The sequence below is a fragment of the Carlito syrichta genome, unplaced genomic scaffold (assembly GCF_000164805.1).
Source record: "Carlito syrichta isolate Samal-C Ts95f unplaced genomic scaffold, Tarsius_syrichta-2.0.1 Scaffold311982, whole genome shotgun sequence".
NCBI classification, from domain to species: domain Eukaryota; kingdom Metazoa; phylum Chordata; class Mammalia; order Primates; family Tarsiidae; genus Carlito; species Carlito syrichta.
In genome coordinates this window covers 455,376-482,678 of record NW_007256078.1, presented here as the reverse complement: position 1 = coordinate 482,678, position 27,303 = coordinate 455,376, and the positions used below count along the sequence as shown (strand labels likewise).

Sequence of the window (27,303 nt, the reverse complement as noted above, 5' to 3'; positions counted from 1 at the left end):
TATATAACATACACAGAAATATTTATATATTATATATATATATACACACAACGTATATATAATTGCCTATTGGTATGTTTCTCAGGAGAACCGTGACTAATATAGTAACCTACTTTAAAATTGCTAAGAAAAAATAAAATGCAAGTTTAAAAATAAACAGAAGACCTTACCAGAATTGTAATGTTGCTCTTGTTAGCTGACCAGTGCCTCCAGTTTACTCTGGATGTCATGTGTAGCAAAAGCATATGTTTATAGCAGATTTGTTTTTAATATACCCAATTGGAGACTACTGCTATGTCCATCAAAAATGGCATAAAGATTATTACATATTCATAAATCAAAATATCTATAGTAACAAGAATATTTAAGCTAAAATTAACATACCAATCAATATGTCAATTGCAACTATTTTCCACATTACTGTCATACTTAAAAATACTAAGACTCTAGATCCTAATGTGTCAAATTTAAGGTGTTTTTCATGCCACTCATGCTTAAAGTAACCTTATATTCTCTCTATTTTACATTAAATAGTTTTAGTAAGGCAAAATTGCAAAATCTTTTTTCTTCCAAATCACTCATCATGAAAAACCTCATCTACATTTACTCTCTTTTATAAGATCAACTGGATGAAGACGCCTCTGACCTCTGAATTCTCATTAACTTCCCTTTCCTCAAAACTCATGAAGTACTTAAAATCTGAAGAGTTTAACTTTTTCTCAAGGTGAGATGACCTTCCCCAATGATTATAGAACTTAACTTTAATTTCATTTTTGCATTTTCTAGATAACCAAGATAAGGAAAATAATTAAACACAATTGTTCTTTATAAGGAAAGTATTAAAAATTGACTTCGCATTTGCTTATTTATGTGAGCAAATCATGAATACCTAAAGTCATTCATATAGATATTTATCTAGTATTTTCAAGAGACAATTTCTCTGTATTCCTGTTGGTATATCTTTCAGTCATTTTACAAGATACTAAATTTTCTGGCCTTCTTTAGCTGCATAGTATTTTAACTTTCATCTCTAATACTTTCCTTCATGTATTTATTTAAGAAACACAAATTAAAGCATTGATATACAAATAATATGGCTTATGGAAACACTCACTTAAATGATACCTGGAAAAACTCAAATCATCCTACAAAGAAGATATCTGCTCACACATGTTTATTGCAACACTATTCACAAAAGCAAAAGCATGGAATTAACTGTGCTGCCTATCAAAAGTGGACAGGGTAAAAAAAAAAGTGTGGCATATATACATGGTAGAATATTATACAGCCATTAAAAAAAATTATGGACTTCACAACTTGGATGGATTTAGAGTCTATCATACTCAGTGATCTATCACAGAAACAAAGAACTGAGTACCGCATGTTCTCACTCATAAGTGAACCCTGAACATTTATCATAGCACTACATGAAAGGAATGGATGGCAGCAGTGGGTCACTGCCAGGGGAGGGAGTGAGGAGGAATAGAACATCAACAAGGGGATCTGAAAATCCAAGAGAAACTGTCAAAAAATGTCTTGCACTAATAAGGGATTTTGACAAAGTCTCAGGTACAAAATCAATGTGCAAAAGACAGTCACATTCTTATACACTAGCAACAAAAAGGCAGATAACCAAATTAAAAAACACAATCCAATTCACAATAGACACACACACACACACACTCACACACACGCACACACGCACACATTAAATACCACGGCATCTTCCTAACCAGAGAAGTAACAGACCTTTACAATGAAAACTACAAAGCATTTCTAAAAGAAATCAAAGTTGACACAAACAACTGGAAAAATATTCCATGCTCATGGATTGGAACAATCAACATTGTTAAGATGTCCATCCCACCAAACAATCTGCAGATTTAATGAAATATCCATTAAACTACCCGCACCATTCTTCTCAGACCTGGAACAATATAGAAATTCATATGAAATTATAACAATCTTAGCAAAAGAAACGAAGCAAAAGGTATCACACTTGCAGATTTTTAAACTTTATTATAAGGCTACAATAATCAAAACAGCCTGGTGTTAGTAAAAGACGAGGCATAAAACCAATGGACCAGGATAGAGATTTCAGAAGCAAAACCTCCATTTCTCAACCAACTCATCTCTGACAGCGCCTCCACTAACAATCACCAGGGAGAGGAGAACTTATTCAGCAAGTGGTGCTGGGAAAACTGGCTGACCACATGCAGAAGATTTTTAAAAGACCCCTACCTGTACCTACCACCGTACACAAAAATCTACTCTCAATGGATCAAAGACCTAAATGTAAAACTTCAAACTATAAAGAATCTTAGAAAATGCAGGAGACACCCTTAGGGAAATTGGAACTGGCAGCCAATTCCTGGTCAAAACCCCAAGTTCCCATACCATAAGAGATAAGATAGACAAGTGGCACACTGATAAGCTTCTGAAAAGCCAAAGAAACCATCAAGAGACTGGGGACACACCCCACAAATTGGGAAAAAAATATTTGTTAACTGTATATCTGACAAAGCCCTAGCATCTTGGATCCAAAAGGAACTCAAACATGCCAAAAAGAAAAAGAGCAAACATTCCTATTCAAAAGTGGGCAAAAGATATGAATAGACACTTCTCAAAAGAAGACATATGAGCAGTCAACAGATACAAAAAAAAAAAATGCTCAGCCTCTCTAATAATCAAAGAAATGCAAGTTAAAACTACCCTGAGATACCACTTAATTCCAGTCAGGACAGCCACCATCAATAACTCAAAAACCAACAGATGCTGGAGAGAATGCAGGGAAAAGGGAACACTTCTACAACTCTGTGGAAAATAGTGTGGTGATTTCTAAAAGATCTAAAAATGGAACCCACTTAGGACCCGGCAATTCCCCTTCTGGGAATATACCCAGAGGAACACAAATAATTATATAAAAATATACTTGTACATGCATGCTTATTGTAGCACTGATCACAATGCAAAAACATGGTACCAACCATGCTGTCCATCAAAACTGGACTGGATTTTTAAAAATGTGGTATATTTACATGGTGAAATATTACACAGCCATAAAGAAGGACAAAATTATTAACTTTGCAACAACTTGGATGGACTTAGTGTGTGTAATACTCAGCGATCTATCACAGAAACAAATTATTGAGTATCACATATTCTCAATCATAAGCAGACCCTGAACAATTATCATAATACTTACAAGAAAGTGATTGGCAGTAGTGAGAAACTGCCAGGGGAGTGTAGGGGGAGCACACATCATCAATAAGTATACCTGATCTCAAACCAAGTGAAGTGGGGACCAAAGTGAGGCCCAAACACTATCTGTACAATTACCATTTGTATACCTAACCCTGAATTGTACTCTACATCTTTAAAATAGAAATTAAAAAATAAATAAAGGTATCTGGTCCCAAACCAGGCAAAGTGAGGACCAATGGAAGGCCCAAAATTCAGTTGTACAATGACCAGTTTTGTACCTAACCCTGAAATGTACCCCATGTCTTTAAAATAAACATTCCAGGAGAACTCAAATCGTTCTTTGAAAAAAATACCTGCACACGCATGATAATTACAACATTATCCACAATAGCCAAAGCATGGAACCAACTGTGCTGCCCATCGAAAGAAGACTGGATTGAAAAAATGTGGTACATATACACAATGGAATGTTATGCAGCCATAAAGAAGGATTGGCAGTAGTGGGAATCTGCCAGGAGAGGGGAGGTATACCTTATCAACAAGGGTACATGCATAATGAACATTTACATAGTGAACCCATAATTTTATCCCACACCCTTAAAATAGAATAAAATAATTCACAAAAAATTAATAATAAATAACCCATTTAAAATAAAAATATTAAAAGAAAATTAAAAAGAAAAAAATTACACATCCATAAGAAGCATACATATAATCATATAATACTTCTATTAACTGATTACTCAAGCAGTGTTTACTAGAGAAAAACAGACTTTTCCCCCCTTTTTTATCTACTTCAAAATTCATGTTTAGTCCTGGTTTTAAGTCAATACTTCTGTCACCACACCAATCAATTTATTATATACTCTCTGTACATTGAATATTTGAATCAAGCAGTATTTTTTTCTGTTCATGGCAAAAAGTTTTAACAACTTATCTCACACATATGTGCAGATTTTCTCTAAAAAGCATTCTCTACTTTATGGGTAACACTGATAATTGTTGCTGAGGGCTTTGTATCTTAAAAATGTCTAAGGAGAGATAAAGCATACTAAAAGCTACATATTTAATAGAACTGATGGAAAGTGACACTATTTGACATGAAACCAGATATCATTAGGAAAATATATAAAACAAAAAATAGAAGCACAGTTAATCATGTTTCCTAAAGGGATAAGTAGTGTTATTATAGGAATATAATACTCTCCGAAATATATATCTGATACTTTCAAAATGAAATTAGAATAAAGAAAAACAGTGTGGTGAGATAAAAATATCAAGTTTCAGGTATAATCTTTTTATTATTGCTATAAGTACAGAAGAGCAGAGTTTCTGATAAATCAAACTGTTTTAATATTTTATTTTCTTTAAGGAAATATTCAGGGGTCAAAATTTAAAATAAACATAAAAATGAGTGGCATAAAGCATATATATTTTCATCATAAATATTGTCAATACTTTGTATGTTTTCTCAAACAATTGTTTTCAAATCTTTTTATACTATATCTATAAATATATAATATTTTAATCTCACTATATGTTTAACATTATCCCAGGTCAATACGTTTTTATATATAACTTCTAATAACGATATTATCCCAAACTTCCCTTAACACCCTTGCAGAATCTACATAAATCATTTCTGTTTGGGAAATGTTGGTGTGAGTTACCTGTAAAAATTCATCTTGCCTTGCTAGCCTGTTGTTTATTCTGAATTCCAAATCTTACTGAATAACACTATCATAAACCCGGTGGCTTACAGTGAAACTTGGAAGGTGAACTTGATTCTTTCTGCTCCCTTAATGAGGGGAGAGTTTGAATCTAACTGTCCTTCTGGACTCACAGTGGCATTTGGGTTTTCAAAGACAATGTCCATCTAAAATTACTATGTGTGCCATCCAGTTACTCTCCATTTATGCTTTCTTGTGCAGCTAGAGAAATATTTCTAAAAACGTATCATGGCTCTTTCTTGTTTGACATCCTTTATTGTTTCTCTTCTATATTAGGATAAAATCCAAACTTCTCAGATATGGAATGAAGGTTCTTCACGAGCTACAATCATAAGGCCTTTTATGACATAAAAAACACGCTGGAATTTCCTAGTTACTTCTTTCTTTACTGGGGACCTTCAATTTATTACTTTCTTAGGCATAAGTTTTCATTTCCAATCTCAAATGAGTATCGCCTTTACTTGGAAGTCTCCTCTGAGGCCAATTAGTTTAGGGTAGGTGATCCAATTTTATTAGAAGGATATTGCCTGACTGTATCTTCTCTGATAAATTGTCAGCCCTGCAAGGGAAGAGTAAGGCAAGAGTACATACAAATTTACTTCAGAGCCTATCATCAGACTGCCAGGCACATAAGCATTCAATAATTTCTTATGGAATATCTGAATGAATAATTTGCTTAATTAATCTTCCATTATTCAAACGCCAGTTTAAAGGACAGTGTGTTTACTTTCAATTTTTGACTACAATAAAATATTATTTTAACTAGTTATATGCATGTCTGATATATTATTTGTCTATTTTCTAAAACTTAATTTTAACAAAAAAAAATTGATTTTGACACATTTAAGGTAGCAAGTTCAGGAATATACTTAATTTATCACAGGATTCATACCAAAGTGTGGAGAGGGGGTAGTTTGAGGTTACTCTGAAAAAATACAGAACTAATACAATGTCATATTTTATGTTATTGGTGTACATAATTCCAATAGATTCTCTAAAGAAGAACGAGCACCTTAGTGTTGAAATTAGAACAAAAGTGGAAAAGGTCACGTAATAAGAGTCAAGGAGAAGAGGGCCTGAAGTTAGGAGGCCCTCTGCCTTATTCTACTACCATTACCCATTAGTGAAATAACAATTCGCAAGTCACTTAAGGCAGGGATGCAGCCAGCAAGGGAAGCTTCGTCTGTATTCCCAATTGCTCCCCAATCGCTGGAATTACTGCTGATCTGAAATGGAGTTGATGCTGGGAAGTGGCTGCAAATACAGATTAAAATTAGCAGTCGGGTTCCAAGTGAGGTTTGATTGCACACGACCCACCCCACACACCCCACCATTCCAATCCCATACGTCCATGGAAAAATTGTCTTCCATGAAAGCGGTCCCTTGTGCCAAAAAGGTTGAGGACTAACGTTACTAAAACAGATCCCAATTGCCACTTCTAATAAATCAGAAAATTGCATTAGACAAACTTTAAAATTAAGTATCTCTGTGTTAGAAGTTCTCAAAAGAGGAGAAGGGGCTGTTTAGGTATGAATATTCTATTACAACAGTCTAGTTCATTTGCTTCTTTTTCTTTTCTTTCTTTTTTGTTTGTTTGTTTGTTTGTTTTGTTTTGTTTTCTGAGACATAGTCTTGTTCTATAGCCCAGGTTGGAGTGCAGTGATGCGGTTTATAGCTCACTGCAAACCCCACATTCTGGGCTCAAGTAATTCTCCCACCTCAGCTTACTGAGTAGCTGGAACTACTGTGGCTAGAGCCACTACATCTTCCTAATTTATTTTATTTTATTTTTAGTTTCTTTTATTTTTGGAGAGGTGGAACCTCTATATTTTCCAGGCTGATAGTGACAGAGACTAGTTCTAAGTGAGTTTATTTGAGCAACTTTTTCATCTCATCAACTTATTGGGATTAGCTTTCAAAGTTTAATTTACTTATTGCCATGGTGATGTTGAATTTTATATATATATATATATACACACACATATATATATACACACATACATATATACACATAATGAAAGTTATATATATGGCAAACTACATATATAATTTTAAGAATAGCACCATATTCCAGTTGCTCTATAAATATAATGGATATTCAACAGGCTAGTATGTGCAACTGGTATTTTAAGTGAAACCAATTTTATATTTTGTATGACACATTACTCCCTTAGCATAATTCAAATAAAATATAAAACTATTAGAGGAATAATTTTAAGTGATTTTTTAAAAGCCTAGAGTTTTGAATTCACGCTCACTTTAATTAATTCATGAATATGTAGGAAGATATATTTTTTTCACATACACACATATATATGTACTTATTCACGTAAATACACATCACAAGTGTGTATATCCATTATGTGTATATCCTACCAGATATTTTTCTCTGGAATGTATTTATTTATTTCACTCGATAAAGCAATATAGTAACTATCTACTAAATCTGTGTTAAGTAAATATACCAGACTAAAAGGACATTACATCATAATAATATGGTCCTTCAATCAAATACTTAAGGACTTAAACTGCTTTTTTTGGGTCTCTTATTTTGTTAGAATTTCAAAATAGATTCCAAAATTTTCTGACTGAGAGAAATTGTTGGGTAATAAATGTTTGTTGGTTTATACTGCTAAGTTTGTGGTAATTTGTTAGAGGGTGATTAAAAACTAATATTTTATCAGTTCTTTATGAAACATACATGAAAATGTTATATTCAATTTTTGCAAAAAACAGTCATTCTATGTGTTGTTTATGATACATTTATAAATGAGTAGTTCCATATATTAATATACATAAATGCAAATTTAATGTTTAGTATTCACTACAATTTTCTTTCTTCTCTTACTCATAAGTTCACTACTTCATCTCTGCTGAGGTACGGGTTGGAAGGAGAATTAGCTAAGAAAATTGTAAGGAAGGGAAAATAGGGTCTTACATTTCTGTATATAATTTTGTGTATGCTTTTGTTGCAGGAGATCTATTTCTAAATATGTTTTCTCCTCAATATATTTATGGTCAGTGTGGAAGATTATAAAACAGAATGTTTAGATTAAAATACAAAGAGATGGGTATAAATTTGTGTTGAATGCAATCCGGGAGAAAGACAACAAAATGATAATTGTGGTTATCTCTTGATGGTGAACATAATGTTGACAATTGTTTTTCTTTCAGCATTTTTCCACTTTCTAATATTTTTACAGTAAGTCTGGATTTCTCACCTAAGTTCAAACCAAATAATGGAACAAAACTGTTTTAGTAAACAAATGGAAATAGAAATTTGTCTTCTCAAACTGCATATACTGCTGTTGTTGAGGGTATTCATAAGACAGCTCTAGGGTAGTGCTTTAATTACATTGTTTTACTTCATACTGGTAGCATTTCCATAATTAATGTGTAAATAAGACAGCTAATATATTATATGGCCCATGATATAAAATAAATATAAAACTCAAAGCAAGCATAAAATAAAAGTCACCTGTTACAAAATCTTATAAAATTAATTATTGTTTTCCCTCCCAACAAAAAAGCTTTTGCTAATTTTATGTATAGTTTTAGTTAAATATTTCTTCTAATTTTTATATGTTAAATATCATAATTGCTAAAATTACTGGTTTCTATGTTAATGAATTAATTGTCCTCTTAAATTCTCATCCATGTGAACTGCATTTTCAATATTCTACTAATGAATCTACTACTTGGAATTAGAAAAGCAATCCATTTGGTTTACATTATAAAAGAGAAAATTTGGTTCAATGAGACTTGGTTAAATTAAAAAAGCACACTGATGAGATATTTTCTAGCTTTTTATGTGTATTAAATGTTACAGGTTTGATTTGTACTTCTAAAATCTAAAGAAATTTTCTTCAACTCATTGTGCTAAATTGAGTTTAATGCGTCTGTCACAAAAAAAGTTGCAAAGTGATAAAGTGAGTTTTGTAGTTTAAAATGAATGTAGCAAATAACAAGCAAAGAAAAATAGAAGATATAAAAGATTCTTAACTTTATGATTGACACAAGAGAAACTATTCCAAGTTTTTATTACTACCCAAATATCACTTTCACCTCTGTATTTCAAACCTCAACTAAATGAAAAAAAAAAAAAAAGAAGGAAAGTTTCAATGAGTATTAGGGAGTTCAACTACTGAAAATTAAAGTGAGGTACTTGAAATAAAACCTTTTTACACTTTTTAAAAATAAAGCCACTAATACATGATTATGGCAACTGTATTCTGAGCTTTTAGAAATGAGTAAAGCCAATCTTCTCATTTATAATATAATATCTGTGGTAGGCAGCTTATGAAATAGCTCCCTAATATTATAATAGCTATCCCTAATGTTAATAAACTTGTGTAATAGTTTATCTTTGAGTATAGGCAGAGACTAGAAACTTATTTCCAAAAATTATTACATGGCAAAAGTTATGAAATGCAAGATTAATTTGCCAAAGGTTATTACTTTCATCTTGGTGGCTTGTTCTCCCCCTCTCCCTCCCCTCCTTTCTTCTTTTTTCCTTCTCCTCTTCCTCTTCCTCCTCCTTCTCCTCCTCTCTCTCTCTCTCTTTTCCTATAGAGATGTCCACACAGTAAGGGGTCAACAAATGACTAATGCCAACAACCTGTGATTTTAGAAGGGTTTGTTTGTCAGTAGCCATATGATCACTGCCGGTTCAGCTGGCACCTTGAAGGCAGCTTTGTGATGACCTAGAGTGGCACCTGGTTTCCTAACCCACTGAAACTGAGATAATTAATATTGTTGTTATAAACCACAAAATTAAGGGCTAATTTGTTACACAGCAATTGAAAATTAACACAATATTATATATATTAGGTTCTAAACTCCTGTGACAGATTTAGCAAATCTAATTTCCCAGCAACTACACATTCAGTTACTTTAATTTGGGTAAGGAAATATACTTAATTATTTGTAATATTTAATCAATAGAGAATGAAGAAATAAAATAATTAGAGAAAAATGTGAAGTATATGCATTTCCATTAATGTAATAGAGTAAGAAATTTTAAATATTTTTTGAATAAAATTTTTCACTAATTCATCGAAAATAGTGTGCACTATATTGCTACTTAAAGAACATTAATGAAAGTTTAAGAAAAGCATATATTGTAGAGTGTTTTGGCATTCTAGATACATTGTTTATGTCACCTGTGTAATTTAGTTCTAAATACTATTCTAATAGCTAGTTACAGACCTTCAATAACTAGTTTTTGTTTCAGAGATGAAGGTGCTAGACAAAATGATCTTTAAGATATGTTAAAAAAATTCCATGATTATAAATTCCTGATTTTTTTTTTTTTTCACTTTTAGCACTCATATTTTGGTGAGCAGAAGTAGAAATTATCATTGAAAGTATGTGCCTGTGAGTGCAGTAAAATTCCAAAAAAATAAATAAATAAATTGGGCTTTCAAAGAACCTTTAGGCAGTTTTTAATGAAAAATATTTTATAATTTAAACTAATAATAAATAAATATAAAATAGCATAAAATAATAGCTTTTATTCTGATTGTTAGCAATATGCTAAGCTTTGTGTTAATTTAAATATCTATTTAATTCCATTTATAGGTTTAAAAAATAAGATTATGTGACAGCTCTATAGATGCACACTTATAAAAGAACGGTGATAAAGTTTAAATTTTCTTCTCTAAAGTTCATAATCACAAGGGGCATCAAATATGTATGCACAAAGCTAAAATTTTTACTGTACTATAATTTACTGAAACAAATTAATTTTGTGTCAGGTAATGAAATATGTCTCAAAAGTTTAATAATAAAGTAACATAAGTAATGTATAAAAACTAGCTAAAAACAACTAAAATTATTTTCACCAAAGACATACTAAAATAAAGTGGTTTCATACTTACAAAAATAAAAGGGTTTACATTGGAAATTAAAACATGGATTTGATAAAAGACCTATAGATAACTTCTAAAGTAGTTGCCAGAATATTTACTAACTTATTTCTTAATAATATGTGAAAGTAAAATTGGTTCATTTCAGAGATAGTGGATGTAATTACATCTAGTTCCCTCTAGTAATATTGAAGCATCATTGCCTTTCCTCTTAAAGAAAAAAAAAAATTAATTAAGGCTGTGTTTAATTTAAATATCAAAGTTGTTTTAAGCCAAATAAATCAAATTCCTTTTAAAGAGCAATTTATATTCTGGGTAATAAGCATGCCACACTGGCCCCTCAGGTGAAGCAGAGATAAAGATGGCTATATTTAATGTTTAAGAGATGTGACTCGTAATATAATAACTGACCTTAAATAGAAAATCTATAAGATTATAAAAAATGGAGACTTCTAAAATATGAAATAAAGTCTCTTGGGTTACTAATATTCTGAGAGTTTTATTCCTCAAATGCAAAAAGCAAAGCTGACAGGCAATGAGATTAAGGAAAGAGGGCAAAGTGTGCATCCTAATCTGAACTTAAAAAGTCAGTGTGATGTAACAGAACACTCTCCCTTCTTCATGAACCAAAAGGGAATTCCATTTAATATTTCACCATTTTAAAGTATTGGTTTATAAACTTAAATACATTTTCATAGAATATATTATGCCATATTTACATGTTTGAAATTCACCAAAGAAGCCCAAGTCCCTTAAATCATCTATGCATTATGCTCTTTCAAGAAACAATAAAGTAATGACTACTTGATGGCTATTTTTTGTGTTTTATGCGGTACCATCTTACTGGCTATTAAAATGACTTTCAAAAAAAATTTGTAAGGGTAAATGGAGAGCTCATGTGTAATTAGTTGAGCTAGTCCAAAAATTGTTTGGTCTCATCAGTATAGTCATTGTCATTTTTATTTGAATTTTTTAAATAAGAGAATGATCAGAAACAGTTGTAGCTTAAACTGTGGACCGAAAGGTCATTCCACTGGATTAAGAAACGAGACCAATACTGAGAAAATAATTCATACATTTGAAAAAATTAAGCACATATTTGTAAGCATATTAAAATTAGAACATCCAAAGTCTTTGAAATGTTAAAATTTGTACTATAAAATACATTTATAAACTACTATAATCAAATCATTTGGGGTTTTTGAGTTTGGTAGTGTTTTCTGATTGCCATAATTATAGAAAATATATTTCAACTTTTTGTCTATTTTTTTTCTTTAGAGACAAGTTCTCACTATGTTGCCGAAGTTGGTCTTGAACTCCTAGGATCAAGTGATTCTCCCACTGAGACTCCCCAAGTGTTAGAGTTTCAGGTGTGAGCCACCATTCCCGGCCTAATTTTTTTTCATTATTATCTGCTGAAACTTTTAACTTTAACATACTTCTTCAGATCTTCTTAAGTTATATAAATGCATATTTCTATGGAAAATTTTGGCCCACTTTCAATTTTGCCATAATTCACTATTATTCTGTCTTGTAATTCAATAATATATCTTGCCACTTTCATTACTAATGAATGTGTCTACCTATATTATAAAATATTAATATTATTTCTTTAAGGTTATGCCTGGCTAGCTCTAAATCTTTTCAATTATTCTATTAAATTGCTAACTTAAGACAGGTAAAGAATAAAATTCAGAAAATATAGTGACTTCATATTTAGACTGACATCTTGGTTCATTCTTCATATAAACTGAATTAATATAATAGCTCAAACACCTCCTTTATGAATAGCAGAACAATTTTTGACTGCCCTATAATTGCCTGATAATTCACTTATAAATGCTCAATTAGGGTCAGAATTATCAAATATTTCAAATATTTCATCATTGGGAATTATTGTAATGATGCTCCCTCCATTTTGAATCTTGAATAACTTTTGACAGAGATTTTGAATAAATTTATGAATTCTTAACTAAAAACTGAATATTTAAACAATACAATTCATTGCTGAATACAAGAAACATTAGTAGTAGGAAAATTTTCCATTTTCTTACTTTGTTAGATGAATATAAGCTTTGACTGAATCTCTTAACATACCATATATAGAATTTTATAACCGGAATGATTTAGCACAGAAATATTCAGTGGTATTCTATGTAAACTACCAACTTGAAAAATAAATATCTAAAGCCTTTCATAGAACTATACTTCTTTTTATTCTAACACACAAATGCATGTGTATGCAAATTTATCAATGTGTGCGTATCTATCAAACATATATGTAAACATGCTTTCATTCATATACTTAAACATACCAATTAGATTATATTTAAGGATGTAAGTTTTCATTTAGCAAGTATGTCTGTGTCTTTTATAAAAAATGAAAGCCAATGAGTTAAAATTTCATTAATATGTATGCAATTCTTGAAAACAATAAAGAATATTTAACCTGTGAATTGACCAAAAAACAGAAAAATGCAAATTCTAAAAAATAAAAATTTGACTTTTTGAGAAAAAATATTTTAAAAGTAAAACTGTAATTCTGCTATTAAATTAATTTGAACAATAGAATCAGTCTAAAAATGTATTTTCCTCGTGTTAGGCAAAATTTTAAGATGGCTTCTGGCCCTGGTATTACTCTTATTATTATTTCACATTATATGGAAAAAGGGATTTTGCAGATGTAGCTAACTTTACTAATTTATTGTCTTTCAGATAAAGAGATCGTCCTAGCTGGCCCAATCTAATCACATGCACCCTTACAAAGCAGAGTTTTCTCAGGCTGATGGCAGGAAAGATCAGAAAGATTTGAAGCATTAAGAAAGGTTCAACACATTGTTTCTGGTTGGAGGTGGAGGTGGCCATTTGGCCAGGAATGCAATTGGTATATACAACCAGAATTGTCTCCGGCTGACAACCAGAATAGAAATTGAAACCTCAGTCTTAACCTGAAATATCTGAATTCTGTCAACAACCTGAATATGAAGATGCCACCATATTAAGAGTCTGAAAGACCCTTGACTTGGACCTTGTAAGTCTGTAACTGAAGATCCTCGTTAAGCCTGACCAGTCTTCTTCTTTTAATCTACATGCTTTTAAAAAGACTTTTTTTTTTTTTTCAAATTGATAAATGACAGCTTTATTTTTTCACACTTAAAGGATGATGAAAAACCACTACTAATCCCATTAAAGAAAATCCAGCGTTTTAGCTGAAAAGTTTGGGAACTATATTCACTCATTAAATATCAAATTTAACTTTTCTGAAACCCAACTTGAAAACACCCAGCATGCATGCTCAATTTTAATACAGTGAGTTCAAGGTCACATGTACACGTTACACGCATGAAGGCTGGATTACAGGTTGTCACCGTCGTCGTCATCGTCGTCGTCGTCGTCGTCTTCATGTTTTCTTTTCAATGCGTTTGACGATTCACTGGCAGCATTTTGTGGTGACACCATGTTAGTGATAATAAGAATGTTTGGGGGCCCAATTAAAGAGGGATTAATCAGCACATTCTGAACTGCTGATGTTGCAGGAACTGACGCTTTTACAGCTGGGGACTGTGAAGCAGGCATCTGTACTGTAAACCTTTGTCCTGTGAGGGACATTGGAGTCCCCACCTTAGTTGAGACAGACATGGTTTGTGGGGTTGGTGTGCCCAGTGTGGGAGTGCTCGGTCTGCTGGTAACGGAACCGACACTTAACCGTGGGACTGTTATTCTGCCCGCAGAAGTAGATGCCTTCTTCTGTAAAGACTTAAGCCTGTAGTTTGGAGCTGTTAAGCAATACCTATCAGGTGGCAATCTGGGACCTGAATATGGCTTGATCAATGGCAAAGGGGTTTGATTTCTTTGCCTTGCAATGTCTAATAAAAAATCTCTTGGAGGAGGGGAGGTAAAAGACTGGTCAGCACCACACTGGATTGCCAATCGCACATCATCTGCATCGACAGTAGCTTTCTTAGCATGGCTTGAATAAACTTTTGCATCATCTAGAATTGTGGTCACATATCGGAAGGTAAACTCCAACATCTGATTTATAACTCTTGGCTCATATTCTGTAATCCCCATATCCTTCAGGATTTGTGCCATCATCTGTGCATCTTTCGGCATGCTCTTGGGAGAAGCCATCTTGCCAGACTCCATGATATCCGGTGATCAGACTTCTCGAGCTAAATCACCCACATTAATGTATTTCAGTCCTGATCTTGATGCAAGTTCTTTGCCTAGTGTGGTTTTTCCAACCCCTGGTGTACCTCCTGCCGCGTCTCGGCCCCGACCGCTCTGGACACACAACGCTGAGCGACCCGTGGGGCGCCCGCGGCCCCACCAGCCCCCTAAAAAGACTTTTATAGGCCAATCCAGCTATCACCTTTGCTGATTAATCACTTTGATATTGCACCAGAGATATTCAAAGAAAAAAAGAATATACTGCCTCTGAACTTAGACTAAACTAGCAGAGAAATTGTGACAATTCAATATACCTAGGTTACTCTCCCCTGAACCTACAAAGTTTCCTTTTTCAACTTTCTTTCTCTCTCTGAATTCTCTAGCAAAAGCTGTAAGATTGATCTCCCTCATAACATTCCTGCTCAGTAGCTTACAGTTGCATTCTGTTTTTTATAAAAATAAGGATTTAGTCTGTGATCTGGTTATTAAGCACTCGAATACCTATTAGATTATTAGGCAAATTTCTGTATTTGTATTTTTCCCTGCCACTATTTTATAGAATAGTTTATTATTCCATTGTTTCACTTATTTTTGTCAAACACTAATATTTCCTTTGTCATACATATCATTTATAGTATCGTTTTTTCATTCAAATAATGATAAAGAGAGAGGAAGCAGTCAGCTGCTGGCTAGGCAGATACAGGGAGTGTCTCCAGAGAAGTAACACCTGCAAGGACGCCCCTGTACCACATCCATTATGTAACTAACAATTAAGAATGTGGTTAAGAACATACTCTTAAACCAGGATGTTTTGTTCAAAGGGAATTTTTGCCACTTGAACACAAGTGCAATAGCTTAACTAAGTGTCCTAATGTAGCCTAAGCTTATTATAATATCACTAGCATGACATTAGCATTGAGGTTTTACTCCCCCATGAGTGGGCTTTTCTGTGGTACTTATGGGTAATAATCAAGATGGAGTAACTTTGGACAAAGGCACATATGCACAGTCAAGTTTGGGACCAGGAAATAGCTAGGGGGGCGAGAGGTGGACAGGATGCAGATGAGAAGAATCCCCCTAGAAGGGAGTGAGAAAAATCCAGTGTACTCTCCCACTGCAAGTAATCCACTTCAGGACCCCTCTCTTTTCTGGAGAGCGTCATTGCTTAATAAACTCCTTCTTCCACTCATCCTTCTGGTGTCTGCATTCCTTAATCTTCTTGATCATGGGACAAGAACCTGAAGTTGCTGGTCTAAGTTGACAGTGGTGTTGAAAACTCCTGCACCATTTTGGTGCCGAGACTCGATCGATGGATTCAGAAGGATAAGTGAAAGTGGACCTGTCTCTTTACTTTTATTTCTGAGTCTTCTTGTCTTCAAAGTAATTTTTTCTCTCTCGAAACCAACACAGGCCTCTGTCAACCACTTAACATGGATAGAAAGGCTGCTATTCTACAAGTCACAGAGGACAGGCTTGCTGGAAAGGGCTTAGTCAATCCCCTATCGTCCTCAGGTATTGGGAATGTTGGCTCTGTTCCGATCTGGTTTCCTTTCATGGATGTCTAGCCATTGCGAGAAGCTGGATTAAGTTTGGAAGTAATTGAAGGTTTTTGGCCACAGCTAAATCTTGGTGTAATACGAAGGCTCTCAGATCAATTTCAATTTCTGACTACCCGGTAGGGTACTGGCAAAAGACTTCCAATCTCTCCTATCACATTGTCTTCCTTTCTTTTTTTCTTTTTTTTTTTTTTTGAGTTGGAGTCTCACTCTGTCGCCTAGACTGGAGTGCAGTGGCCGCTCCTGGCCACCGCAGCCTCGACTTGCTGGGCTCCGGCGATCCTTCCGCCTCAGCCTTCCAAGTAGCCGGAACTACAGGCATGTGCTACCACGCCCGGCTGAGTTTTTGATTTATTGTAGAGATGAGGTCTCACTGCCCAGGCGGGTCTCGAACCCGCGGGCTCAGGCAATCCACTCACCTCAGCCTCCCAAAGGCTCGGGATTACAGGCTGAGCCACCGAGCCCAGCTTGTCTTCCTTTCAAAACTGACCTAGCTCCTACCCCTTCTTTGCATCCTATGTCAAAAATTTTATGCAATGTGACGAAACGCTGGTATTTGATAGGATGTGTTTTAGATATAGGGAATGTGACAAGAAGCAAAGTTGTTTTTGCCATTTTTTTAAACTAGGGGGAAATGAGAAAAAAGCTAAGGAAGGTTGTTTTCCTCCATTACATCTAGGCTGCTTCTTTTATGTCAGGGACCAACATAGTTTTGCTAATGTGAGGGGATGTGCCCACATAGTCCTTAATTTTGGATAGAATTTTGTGAAGCCAAATCACTGCACCCCAACAAAGAAAGGGTATGTTTTGTTTGTTTGTTTAAGGCAAATTTGGATTCAAAGCTATACTTTAGCCTTTCAAGCTTTATCCACCTGCTTAAGAGACTTTTCAGGATTATAGTTATGAAGGCAATACGAACTTTTCTCTCTTGGAATACTACCAGCCTTATGCCCTAAAATTTAGGTAACCCATTTGCTCACTTAAGACCTAAATTCTAATTAGACTGTCCCATTTGTAATTATAAAAATAATATGTGGAATAGGGATACTTCCATAAGAATGTCTTGCCAGGGCCATTGCCTTGCTAGACTCTGGTGTGACCATGTGCTCTTTGAGCTATGACTGTCGCCATGCTTCCTGGCTTTGGTCCTCCTCCCCTACCTTGGGAAGGCGAATCTTCTCTTTCTCTCTCTCTTTCTAATTTATTTTTTAAAAGATTATATTTTCTAATCTAAAAAAAGAATATCTTGCTAAATAAAGGCTACAATGTGCCAAAGTCATTAAGGAAATTCAGTAGATCTGTATACCTTCCTCAGACACTTTTTATGCCCTCAGTTTAAATGGTCACACAGAAAAGGAGAGTTCTACCTATAAATTAACCCTTCTCATTTTTCTGGGTACTGGCAACTGACCAACAGTATACTGATACTTTTCAAGAAAATGAGGCTGGGCTTGGTGGCTCAGCCTGTAATCCCGCACTTTGGGAGACTGAGGTGAGTGGATTGCCAGGGGTTCGAGACCCGCCTGGGAAACTTGGCGAGACCTCATCTCTACAATAAATAAAAAAATTAGCCGGTCGTGGTAGCGCACACCTGTAGTTCCAGCTCCTTGGAAGGTTGAGGCCGAAGGATCGCCGGATCCCAGCAGGTCGAGGCTGGGGTGTCAGGAAGCGGCCACTGCACTCCAGTCTGGGCGACAGAGTGAGACTTCAACTCAAAAAAAAATAAAAAGAAAAAATGAAAGGAGGGAAATTCCTATGTAAAAACTGGTGTGTATGTTACTTATGTGGCTGGTCCAACTCATGCCCACTCCTAAGGTGTGCATGCATGAACAGATGCATATGCCTTCCTCCAGCATCCACATCTCTGCCTCTGATTCTCCTAACTCAAATTCAAGTACTCCAACGCATCTTTCAGATTTCCATATGGGAAGACCCAACTAGGCAACAAAGCCAAAAATCTAGGAGTTTCAGAAGTAGTCTTAGTTGGGGGCGAGAGGCTGGAATTGTGCAGGTAGGCACGATTAAGTCTTGTCAACATAGTCCCTCCCACACACATGGTTGGAGGCCATGCTTACATATATGGGGACATCATAAGTATCTGAAGACAGGGAGTGTGGGTGGGTATCCTTCTTCCTTTGATCCCACTCATACACGTCAGTCAGAGAGAGGAAAAGTGAAGGGATGCCTTTCTTTTGCCTCCCTCTCATTTCAGGTGGGCAGCAGGTCATTTGCATCTACGGTTTGCACTCTTGTCACCTGAGACTCCTTTGATTCTCAAACTCTGAAGAAAAAAACACCTTAAATTCTTTTGCACCCAGGCATGGTCAGGATACAAAATACAGGACAAAGAAACCTGGCCTACAAAAGGAAATATGTATTACAATACAATCTTACAATTAGACCTTTTTTGTAGATGTAATGGCAAACAATCTGAGGTTCCCTATGCACAGCTTTTCACCGTCTCGACCAACCTCCCCACAGAGAGGTAGATGGAAAGATATATACATATTACAGTCCATGTTCCTTTTTCTATGATAAATCTCAAATTAAATCTAGACTGATACTATCAGTCCCCCTCCCAAATAGAAGTAAAGGGATCATGTGCTATTTAATACTAAAGAAAATGTCTATTGCCATTTTAATCTGCTTTTTTCCAAACCAAACCTGCAAGTGCTCTAATAAAATCTTCCAACTTTACTAAATGCTAAAAAAAACCAAACAAACAAACAAACAAACAAAAAATGCTAGATAGCATCAGTGTTTGCTATGTCTGGCTTGCTAAAGTTTTTTATAAAAAGAAAATTACACCACCTTGTTGTGCCTGGCTAGCTCCCCCCACCCCCACTTTAGAACAGGTAAAACTGTGGATGCTAGCTACTATTTGAGCCTAGTACTTTTCCTGCAAACCAGATGAAATACTAGGTGCTCAAGCCGGACTCGGTGGCTCAGCCTGTAATCCCAGCGCTTTTGGGAGGCCGAGGTGAGTGGATTACCTGAGCCCAAGGGTTCGAGACCCGCCTGGGCAACTTGGCGTGACCTCATCTCTACAATAAATTAAAAATTAGCTGGGTGTGGTAGCGCGCGCCTGTAGTTCCAGCTACTTGGAAGACTGAGGCAGAAGGATCGCCGGAGCCCAGCAGGTCAAGGCTGCAGTGGCCAGGAGTGGCCCCTGCACTCCAGTCTGGGTGACAGAGTGAGACTCCAACTCAAAAAAAAAAAAAGAAAGAAAGAAAGAAAGAAAATGTGGTTAAGAACATTCTCTTAAGCCAGGATGTTTTGGTCAAAGGGATTTTTTAAGCATATAGCTTATCTAAGTGTCCTAACTTAACCTGAGCTTATCATATCATTAGCATGACATTAACACTGAGGTTTTACCCCCTGCCCCCAGTGGGCTTTTTTGTGGTACTTATGGGTAATAATCAAGATAGAGTTACTTTGAACAAGGGCACACATGCACAGTAAAGGCTGGGACCAAGAAACAGCTAGGAAGATGAGAGGTGGATAAGATGAAAATGAGAACACCCCTAGAAGGGAGAGAGAAAAACCCAGAGCATTCCCCCATTGTGGATAACCCATTTGGGGCCCCCTCCCTTTTCTGGAGAGATTTGTTGCTTAATAAACTCTTTCACTCATCCTTTTGGTGTCCACCTTCCTTAATCTTCTTGGTCATGGGACAAGAACCCAAGGTTGCTGGTTTAAGCTGACAGTGGAGTTGAAAACTCCTATAACAAGTTGTCCAAGTCTTCTACACTAGAATGGAAACAACCAAGGGAAAAGTGGAAGAAATAAGACATGAAACACATAAGAACACAAAAACATTTTCTTTGAACAAGAGAATTAGGATGTATTCATTTACTGGAATGACCATTTAATTCCTCATTTATTGCACAGATATTGATTGACCACTTTTTATATTTTAAGAAAGCAGTAGCTAGACAGCTTCTTGTGACTAAATCACCTTCCTATTTATTTTAAAATGCTGGAAAGTGTTTAAAAATTAATTTATTATCATTAGTGACTGATTAAGCACACTAAATATTTTTCGCCACTGTTGTCAAATTTTTGTCTACACACGTAACCACTCCAACATTACGGTTTGTTTATTTTAAAATTGTATGCCAAAGAAACAATGTAAGTAAGAAGGAGATTTGGGGTTTGCATAATTAAAAATCGATCAAGGATACGATTTGATGCTAAAATTATATTGCCAGTTCTCTGTTGCTCTTTTCCTCTACCTCAACTTTTTCATATTTTAGTTCTTTGTCATACACAAATCTGGGTTTAAACAAATTTAGATGCAATATTAAAGTTAAGATGCCAAATAAAGTTAAGCTTGAGAACAAGTCAATCTTTCCAGAACAATATTTCTCTCTAGAAATTCCAGCAGTTATTTCTTTCCAAGCATCAGAAATAGAGAAACTCTGACTGACCTCATTGGGCTCACCTTTCTCTCCATAAGCAAATTACTTTATTGGGGCACAGGACCTTTGAATAGATTGGACCCATTTTATTCTTCTTTGCATCTTGAGAGAAGAAGATGACACAGTAATTATCACCAGAATAAAAAAGGGTTTTATTACTAGGAAAATGAAAATCACAAAGCTGCAAAGTCTATTCATCTCTACTAGAATATACTATAATCCAATGTAGTATATGCAGTTTGAGTTGATGCTACTGGGATGTCCCAATTTTTATTCTTGTCATTTTATTTGCACATTCATTTTTTTCTATTTCTATTACATTATAGTATCATCTGGAATGTTCTTTATCTTCTTTTTTCCCTTTTCTAAATCCTATCCATCTATAAAAGTACAATTCAATGTATACACTCTCTGTGAAACTTCTCTGCTCTTTCTAGATTAAAATGATCTTTAGTTCCTCTAAAAATTTATGGTATCTAATATATTTAATTATTTTACTGCTTTTCATTATTTTACTACTTTATGATATTACATTGATTCAATACCTAAATGGCAATAAAATTTTGGACAACAGTATTGTATGTCCTGAAATGTGCAAACATATTAGGAAAACACTGGTATTCTTATAGTTCTCAAAAAAAATTCTTAATTATAAATGATTTTCTAAATAGACTTTTACACTTGCATGAATATATGCAGATGCATGCAAAGATATGTTTTGCCCAAGATGGAGCATTAACAATAACAATTCAAAACACTTAAGGTTGTTTACTTTCATTTGTACAGAATAAAAGTAATTTAGTCTGTTACAGAAATTATAGATGCCTAGCTCTTCAAAACAAGCCTATTTATGGTATTTTCTAACATCTATTTGTTCTGTTTATTATATTGGCATTTAAGTTATACATTCAAGAGAATTTTATAATTTTGTTGATTTAGAACATAAATGTCTAAGGAATAGCAAGCATGAGTTGGATGAAAGTGCGGTTAACTGGTTGAGTTAAAGAGATACTTAGCAAATTCTTTACTCCTTATTAAAAAGTTAAATCTACCTTTAAAATAAAGCTTCTGACTGATGCGGTGACTCATGCCTGTAAACTAGGCACTTTGGGAGACTGAAGCAGGAGGATCATTTGAACCCAGGAGTTCAAGACCTGTGTGGGTGTCACAACAAGACCTCATATCCACAAAAAATATGAAAATTCCCTGGGTGTATTAGGCATGGTCGCACTCGCCCATAGTCAGTCCCAGCTACACAGGAGGTCGAGGTGGGAGGATCACTTCAGCTTAGCTGGTCATGGCTGCTATGAACCTAGATCACACCACTGCACTCAAGCCTGGGCGACAAAGTGAGAACCTATCTCAAAATAAATAAGTAAATAAATAAAGCTTCTTCATACTTTGATGAAAAAATTTAATCATACTTATGTCTACAATGTGTGAGCAAGTGTAAAAAATTATTTTCAACATTTTCTAAAATTCCCTACAGATGGGCAGTCGGTATTTGTTAGAAGAAAGCAGAGAATAGGCATGTCAACTCATATTCCTGATTCATATTCTAAATTCCCTGATAGATCATGAATGACAAGATATCTGGAGATGTCACTCTCATCTCTTCTGAAATGTGGAGTGCTATGGACTTAATGTTATGTCTATCTTCAAAAGTAATATATTAAAGCCCTAATCACCAATATGATGGTATTTGGAGGTGGGAGGTAATTAGATCACGAGCAAGGTGGGAGGTGGGAGGTAATTAGATCATGAGCAAGGTAATTAAGCCATGTCAGGCCCCCATGAACAGGACTAATGGTCTTATAAGAAGACTTACTCTTCTCTTCCTTGTGAAACTATAGGAAGAACATAGCCATCTGCTCATCGGAAAGAAGGCCTCATCAGACACTGGACCAGCTGGCTCCTAGATCTTAGGCTTCTCAACCTCCAAAAATGTGAGAAATAAATATTTATCTCTTAAGTCATGTAATCTATAGTATATCAGTTATACTAATCTAAATTAAGACATAGGCTTTTATTAGATAACATAATGCATTTGTTATTCAATTATTTCCTGATTAGTCCAATGTAATTAGAGTAAGAGACAAATTTTGCATTCTCAAATAAAAAAACTGATAGTTATATATAATGTATATCATATGTAAACATAGATATATTTCACATAGATATATTAAATATGTGGTTAAACAAAAACAAGATTAAACGTAAAACCTCTGAATTAACAGTACAAAAATAAATCAATCAATTTAAAGATACAAATGGGCTGATTGTAAGTTACCCAATACTCATAAGAGAACATCTAAAGTGATGCTGTTTCATGTTTTGAGAGCACGTTTTCATTTATGACCCAAGAAAATTGCTCCAAAAGAGACTTGACTTCATGCAGAATTTGTAAAACCATCTGTTTGCTTATGAATATGTTTGTCTCCCTCAGTTCTCCAGATTCTATTCAATAAAAAAGAATCAAATCTGATTTTTACATCAAAGAATTAAAAAAACTGATTACATACCAGTGTGTTTTCTTGTGATGGTAATAACTATACAAGATATACTGTGTGATTTTCATAATATTGATAAAAATGTTTAAGATTTTCAACTGGATGAATAAAGACATGTTTATATAAATAAGCATTTACACATATAAAATTATTTAGAGATTGTCTCTGAGAATTTTAAAAATTTAAAACATAATTGTTTAAAATGTGTACTTTTTCTTCTTTTTAAGTGTAGATCTAGAAACTAGTATTTCAAAAAATATTTACAAAATCATTCACATTTTGTTATTGTTAAAAAATATAAAAGCATTTTTTCTTAATATGCTTTTAATAAAAAAATAATGTCAACCAAATAATATTTTTGAGAAATTTTTCTGAAATGTCCCTAGAGAAACTTCTAACTTACATTTTATATACTATAGAATATTATCAACTCTATTCATGCATTCATATATGTTTTGTTTTTAATGATATGCAAAATGCTTATACTTTTACATATTTATATCATCAACATTATAAACATTATAAACTATTTCCAATTAGTGCCACATATATATTAAGTATTAAGTAAAATTTGTGTGTGTTTTAATATGTTTTAGAGAAGAATGGCATTTATTTAAAATCACAGAAAAAATTTCAGAGAAAGAATCAACTATCAAACATATAGGACGTATTTGGCTGGATTTTGGGGGGTTTTGGTCAAAATTGAACATTTATTCTTTTCACTTAGCCTCCAGTGCACTTTGCTTCCCATTATGCTTTGTAAAATTTTTTAGTTCAATCACTGTACTCTAAAATATATTTTTCTTAAGTAGACATAACAGTATATTTCTAAACCTTTCCCCTGCATTCCACTCATCTGTAAAGCTGACTAGTCTCACTGTGAAATTGATTACTCGGGCAATGAGGCAAAGGCTAATCTTTAGTATAGTTTTCAAAGATAGAAAAATTCTCTACCATGGCATCAGGTAGCTCTGTTACTTGCAGTTACTTTCCGTCTTCCATAATGCTAGATGTTCAAAATAGGAAAAATTATTTATTGTCTGAATCCAAATCTATGTATCATTTAAAAAATAATTTTGAATATATCATTGTTTTACAGGGAAATCTTAGTATTTAACAGAAGGTAACAGTCTTATCCACTTTACAAGAACTTTTAATAATCTATTTTAATATTTTATTTTATTTTATTTATTTTATTTTTTGAGTTGGAGTCTCACTCGGTCACCCAGACTGGAGTGCAGTGGCCACTCCTGGCCACCGCAGCCTCGCCTGCTGGGCTCCCGCGATCCTTCCGCCTCAGCCTTCCAAGTAGCCGGAATTACAGGCGTGCGCTACCACGCCCGGCTGATTTTTTGATTTATTGTAGAGATGAGGTCTTGCTGCCCAGGCGGGTCTCGAACCCGCGGGCTCAGGCAATCCGCTCACCTCAGCCTCCCAAAGGCGCGGGATTACAGGCTGAGCCACCGAGCCCGGCTTATTCTTATATTTTAAATACCTGTAGTATATTGATTGACAACAGAAACACCTAAAAATTAGGTAAGTCCAGATACATCTTCATTTATGTAAAAGTAGGATTTCTAAAATTTAAACTTAAGAATTAGAAATAATTCCTACACCTATTTAAAGATAAAAACAGACAGAAACTGCCAGGGGAAGGGGAGGCAAGATTGATAGATTTGGGAAACTGCCGGGAGGGGGTGGGGAGGCATAGCTCATCAACAAGGGTACCTGTATAATGAACATTTGTATACCTAACCCTAAATTGTACCCCACATTTTCAATATCAAAAAATTTTAAAAACCACACAAAAGCGCTAGTGCATTTTTAATCTCTTAACCATTACACGTATAAAACCAAATACTGTAATTAAATTATCTTACAATGTTCACCTAGGGCCTGCTTTCTGATGAAAGATAGAAAAAGCTCCAAAAGTATAAGGAAAAACTTGCCATCCCTCTTAAGGGTTCATCTCAGAAGTGGCCCACTTTCAATTCTGTCCTCTTCCCATTAGGCAAAGTCTCATGTTTCCTCCGTAAAGTGTATGAAAATCATATAAACTTACAGAGAAGTCATGGCAATATTGAGGAAAAAAGAAAATAATACAGTCTGCCACATACTACAGTGGATTTTTTTACCTTAATATTTTAATACCAAATAAATTGCAGATCCACCAATGAAGAGGCTTAGCCCACTACTGCATTTCACAATTTTAGAATTTGTTTGTTATTTTTAAAATTGCCGTTGTTGCATTCATTTCTTGGTAAAAGAATCAATCTCTAAAATACCTTCAAAATAGTAGAATGCTAATAGAAATAGAAACCAATTAGGTATTAAGTCACTTTTGTTGACTTTCTATAGTGTAAATATGAGGTAATTGGACTAGTTTTATTTTTTAATTTTTATTTTCTAAACATATTTTTTATTTTAAAATTGTGGGGTACAGTTAAGGGTTAGGTACACAAATATGTATCGTTCAGGCACCCTTGTTGATAAGGGGTGTCCCCCTGTCCCCAGACAGATATTGACTACCATTAATCTCACCTCCCTTCCCCTCCCTGCCCACCCCCAGAGTTGCCCGCCACTGTCAATCCTTTTCTTATAGTATTACAATAGATGTTCAAGGTCCACTTAAGAGTAAGATGGTCTAGTTTTAAATAAATGAAACTTTAAAATGATTGTCTTTACAGAACGTTATTTGAGAACTGTTTTAGTTTCCTATTGCTGAGTAACAAATTACCATAAATGTAGTAGCTTAAAACCATACTTACTTATTATCTCAAAGTTTATGGTAAGTCAGAAGTTCAAATAGGCTCTGTTGAGTCTTTGCTTAGATCTCACAAGCCAAAGTTAAGGTGTTGGTTGAGCTAAGTTCTTATCAGGAACCTCTAGGGAAGAATTATCTTTCAAGTTTAATTGAGGTAGCAGGCCAAATTCTTTTTCTTGTCATTTTAGGACTGAAGCCACTATCTCCTTGCCGGCTGTCATTCAGGAACCACTTCTGGTTTCTAGATATCACCTGTATTCCTTTGTATATGGTTCCCTTCATTTTCAAAGCCACCAATTACATCGTAAATCCTTCTTGTGCTTCAAATCGCTCTGTTTTTCATCTTCTGTCAACAGGGAGGAAACTGCTTTAAAAGGGCTCATGTAATTAGTTTATGTATACTTTAATAACTTCTCTCTGATTTCTCTGTTTTTTTGTCAACTCCTTAGTGATTACTCTTTAATGATTACAATTCTTGCCATGCAGCATAACATAATTTTAGGTATAACATCTGGGAGCAAATGTCACAGGGAACATCTTGAAATTCTGCTTAACACAGGGAAATGCTCTACATTTTATATTCAAATACATTTAGTCACCAAATTGCTGACTAACTTTTTACATATTTTTCTTCATAAAGCTATTGGATTTCCACTTCTCTAGGGGATTTTCTCCAGTCTGCTATTCAATTACATGGGTTAAATTTTCTTCATTATTATTAAGGATTGTATATTGGAGAGATTGTCATTCATTGCTTTTTTATCTTTTTGAAAAGATACAGGCTGACTTGGCATATGAAAAATGATATCTTTAAAGGCAAAAAATAGATTTTCTTTCCCACAAAATTATGAAGTAGGCACTCAAAGTATCATTAGTCAGCAGCCATATTTTGTCACTCCTTAAATAGAAAAGTTCAGCTGGTTAAAACTAATAGTGTAAAGAATATTTAAGTATAATGCAATCACTATAGAAGTATAGGATATATCCAGAGTCCTATTTAGATAATTAATTTGCATGCTTAGACTATGAGGCTTGGAAGAATCAAGCCAAGGAATGTCCCACAGAGAATTTCCCCATAAAG

At 34.4% G+C, this 27,303-nt stretch overlaps 1 protein-coding gene across 1 annotated transcript; it reads right to left on the bottom strand.

The window, feature by feature from the left end:
- Positions 1 to 13,906: 13,906 nt before the first annotated feature.
- Positions 13,907 to 15,053, bottom strand: LOC103271894 (transcription initiation factor TFIID subunit 9-like). Its single transcript, XM_008069396.2, has one exon. It carries the CDS (start codon positions 14,945 to 14,947, stop codon positions 14,156 to 14,158), a length of 792 nt encoding a protein of 263 aa, XP_008067587.1. The 5' UTR covers positions 14,948 to 15,053; the 3' UTR covers positions 13,907 to 14,155.
- Positions 15,054 to 27,303: the final 12,250 nt, after the last annotated feature.

Excerpts from the sequence above, each read along its gene's own strand:
- LOC103271894 (XM_008069396.2), bottom strand. The coding sequence starts at position 14,947 with ATGGAGTCTGGCAAGATGGCTTCTCCCAAGAGCATGCCGAAAGATGCA.